This window comes from Orycteropus afer, unplaced genomic scaffold (assembly GCF_000298275.1).
Source record: "Orycteropus afer afer isolate SDZICR_OR568_19922 unplaced genomic scaffold, OryAfe1.0 scaffold00061, whole genome shotgun sequence".
Lineage (NCBI taxonomy): Eukaryota > Metazoa > Chordata > Mammalia > Tubulidentata > Orycteropodidae > Orycteropus > Orycteropus afer.
In genome coordinates, this window is record NW_006921648.1 from 461,511 (window position 1) to 464,990 (window position 3,480).

General features: G+C 60.7%; 1 protein-coding gene across 1 annotated transcript in view; it reads right to left on the reverse strand.

The window, feature by feature from the left end:
* Positions 1-3,254: 3,254 nt before the first annotated feature.
* HAGH (hydroxyacylglutathione hydrolase) overlaps positions 3,255-3,480 on the reverse strand; it is a 14,876-nt gene continuing 14,650 nt past the window's right edge. Inside the window, exon 9 of the mRNA XM_007939516.1 lies at positions 3,255-3,354. Coding sequence (XP_007937707.1) covers positions 3,255-3,354 — 100 coding nt within the window. The remainder of the gene's footprint in view (positions 3,355-3,480) is intronic.

The window sequence follows — 3,480 nt, forward strand, 5'->3', positions numbered from 1 at the left end:
GGCATCGAGACAGGTAACAGGCCTGTGCTGCTCACACGGCTGACCACTTTGTTATGCAGCAGAGGGGCTGTCGCGGGCCTGTCGTGGCAGAGCGTGTACTGTGAGCAGGGGTGGGCTCTGTCCAGAGCGTGCTCTGCGCCGTCACGGTGACCTGGGGGTCTCCTGCCCTTCATTAGTGTAGCTTACGCATCCGTTTCCGGGTGGGCACCCAGCTGGCATCCCTGGGCTGGCTCCCACTGAGGCGTGGCGTTTGTCGCTGAATTTGGTTGCCAGTGTTTTGTTAAGGACTTTTACACAGATGTTCAAAACGTTGCCTCTTCTGAGGGCTCTGTGTCTGGCTTGGGATACCAGCCTCGTGCTTGGTAGAGCGGGGTCAGCCGGGAAGGGGAAGGCCCTCGACAAGGTGGACCGACGGGGGCTGCGGCGACGGGTCCGGTCTAGCAAGGCTGGTGGGGCTGGCGCAGGACCGGTCGGCGTTTCCTTCTGTTGTACACGGGTCACTGAGCTGGAGCCCGCTGGACAGCGCCCACTACCCCCACGCCCCCGGGCCTCCTCTGCCCTGCTTTGTCGAGGGCTGCTGTGCCGCTGACGGCACCCCTCGAGCAGCCACCCTGCCCGGGCTGTCCTCTGGGGAAGTCCTCACCAGGGAGGCGGCCTCTGGTCCACAGGGTTCTCTGTTCAGTCGGCTCCAATGACTCGTGTCATCGTTGGTCGGGAGGTCTCACCGTGCCCGCCTGTGCACCCTGTCAGTTCCGTAGGGTCGACGCTGATGTCTCTTCTTTTGCTCAGATTTTGAGAGTTCATGTGGTCAGTCTAAGGGTCTGTCCACTTCGACCTTTTCGTCAACTTTCCGTCGTTTTCCTTTCCTGCTGTGTTGGTTTCCTCTCTGATCCCAGCTGGTTCCTTCCTGCCACTTCCTTTAGATCCACTCCGCTTTTCTTACTCGTTCTCGATGGTGGATGCCTGGGATTTTTATTTATTTTTCTTTTCTCTAAGCACTGCGGCAGCTATGGCCCGTGCTTTCTCAATTTCTTTTGTAGAAACATGAATGTTTTAATGTATAACAAGACATTTTCTGTGACCCAGCACTTTTTTTCCTTCTGATTTTGAAAGAAACAGGCATCCCTGTGGGCTCCTGGAGGCGTCCCTGGAGGTGCTGGTGGCTCAGCAGTGGAATCGTCTCCTTGCAAGCACGGGACGTGGGTCCGATCCCCGGGCAGCGCACCTTGCACACAGACACCCCCACCTGGCCCCCGTCGGCCCCGGAGGCCTGTGTGTTGCCGGGATGCTGAACAGGTTTTAGAGTTGCTGGAATGGGACTGGAAGAGAGGCCTGCAGGTCTCCTCCTGGAAATCAGTCCCTGAGAACCCCGTGCATCCACACGGCCCGACCGCGTCATGCCTGGGCAGCCATGAGTCTGGGGCTTGCCACACGCGATGGACACATGGCCCCTGCATGTACGTCCTGTGTCGTCCCTCCCCATGTGTGTCTGTTTACAGCGGGCCTTGTTCTGAGGGCTAATGTACTCCTTGGGCCACTGTCGGGGAGGCAGGGCAGGAAGTTTCTAGAACAGTGGCTCTCAACTGGGGTGGTTTTGCCTCCAGGGACCCTTGGCAGTGTTGGGGGACGTGAAGGGACCATGGCAGCGTCTGGGGCCGTCTGTGGCAGCGACTGGAGCGGTGCTGCTGGCACCCGGTGGGTGGAGGGTGTCCCATCTGTCACTGGAGCCTCTGCATCCTATCCTTACTCCCCGTTGACCCACATGCATTGGAAACGGCCCACGTGTGTTTCTGTAACAAGGTCGTTCTCCTGAGACGACCCAGGGCTCGTGTGGCCTGGAAAACATGGGTGGAGTGCCTGTCATCGGCAGGTGGGGTTCCCAGCGTCATGTGGTCTCCTGTGTTGAGGAAGTTCTCCTGGTTTGTCAGTTACTGAACGGGGAGCTCACGTGCCCGGGTGTCATGGCTGATGTGCCACCTCCTCTCGGTTCTGTCCTTTGCTCCCTGCTGCCCTTCCTGCCACCCCGCCCAAACTAAGACGAAGCATTCACTGTTTCAGCAGAATCGTTAGCGTGCAAACAGCAGAGAAAGAAATGAACGATTGGTTGACAGAAAAAATAAGCGACAGCATGTGGAGCCGAAGAGCAAGGGTTCTGGCCTAAGAACGTCTGCTGGCCAACGAAATCCAGATCTCAGCCGGGAGCGGGAGGAGACGGAGGAGAAATTCAAATCTAAGCCGGGAGCGGGAGGAGACGGAGGAGAAATTCAAATCTAAGCCGGGAGCGGGAGGAGACGGAGGAGAAAAAGACGGGCCCCTCGGCCACTGCCACCCCACTCCGGCACCCACGGACCCTAAGAACGTCTGCTGGCCAACGAAATCCAGATTTCAGCCGGGAGCGGGAGGAGACGGAGGAGAAGGAAATGGGCCCCTCGGCCGCTGACCACCCCACTCTGGCGTCCACAGACCCCCAGCGAGGTGGGAGTTGCTGAGAGCAGTGGTCGCCTTGTTGGCAGCACCTGCTGAGGTGGGAACAGAGCAGACCCGGCTGTGGTTTCCCAGGTCTGTCCCTGGCCCAGCTCAGCACCATCGTGGGGACGCCAGCCCCCACTGAGCACCGTCACAGGGACGCCAGCCCTGAGATGACAGGCGTGAACAGGCATCAACCGGGAACACAGCAGGCGGCGCAGGTGACTACTGAACAGGACATGGGATGCGCGCACCTGCCGAGCAGTAAGGCAAAGCCTGAGACGGGAGGCGGCCCCTGTGGGGGGCGCAGGTGCCGGTCAAAGCCGCCCGTGAGGCTGCGCGAGACGGGAGGCGGCCCCCGTGGGGGGTGCAGGTGTCGGTCAGCACAGGAAGCAGCTCAGCCTCCCAAGGAACCAGCTAAACACACGTCCAACCTCCGCCAGCCACCACTCACCGCGACCAGCAACATCGCAAGCACCCGACCCCGCGCATTGGCGAGAGCACGTGCCAGTGGCTGTCACCCACTCACTGCTTCTCCATGTCCCCGACGCCCCCAAGAGCAGGAGACAAGGAGAAGAGTCCTCAGGCAGGGGCTACGGGAATAAATACTTTTAAACTTCTTCCGTCATGAACAAGCGTCAGGACACGGGGTAACACTGCTGTGGGCTCTGGGATCGCATGAAACGAAGCCCCGGAGGCATGTGCTGCCCGCTGGCCGGAGAGGGAGTGACCTAAGGCCCCTCAACACCCAGCGCCCACGCGGCCCGGCGGCTGAGGAGCCCAGGCCGTCAGTCCCGCGGCACCTTGAACTGGTCCTTCTCTTTGCGGATGGCCCTCATGGTGGTCACGGGGTCCGTCTCGCCCGCGTGCTGCTGCACCGTCTTCTCCCTGCCAGATGGAAACAGCCAGGCTGCAGGCCGCACGCGAACCACCGGCCTGACCAAGGGCCTGGGGCAGCTTTCGGGAAAAAAGGTCCTGCTCCCTGGCTCCCCGTGACCGCCTCCACGCCGCCTG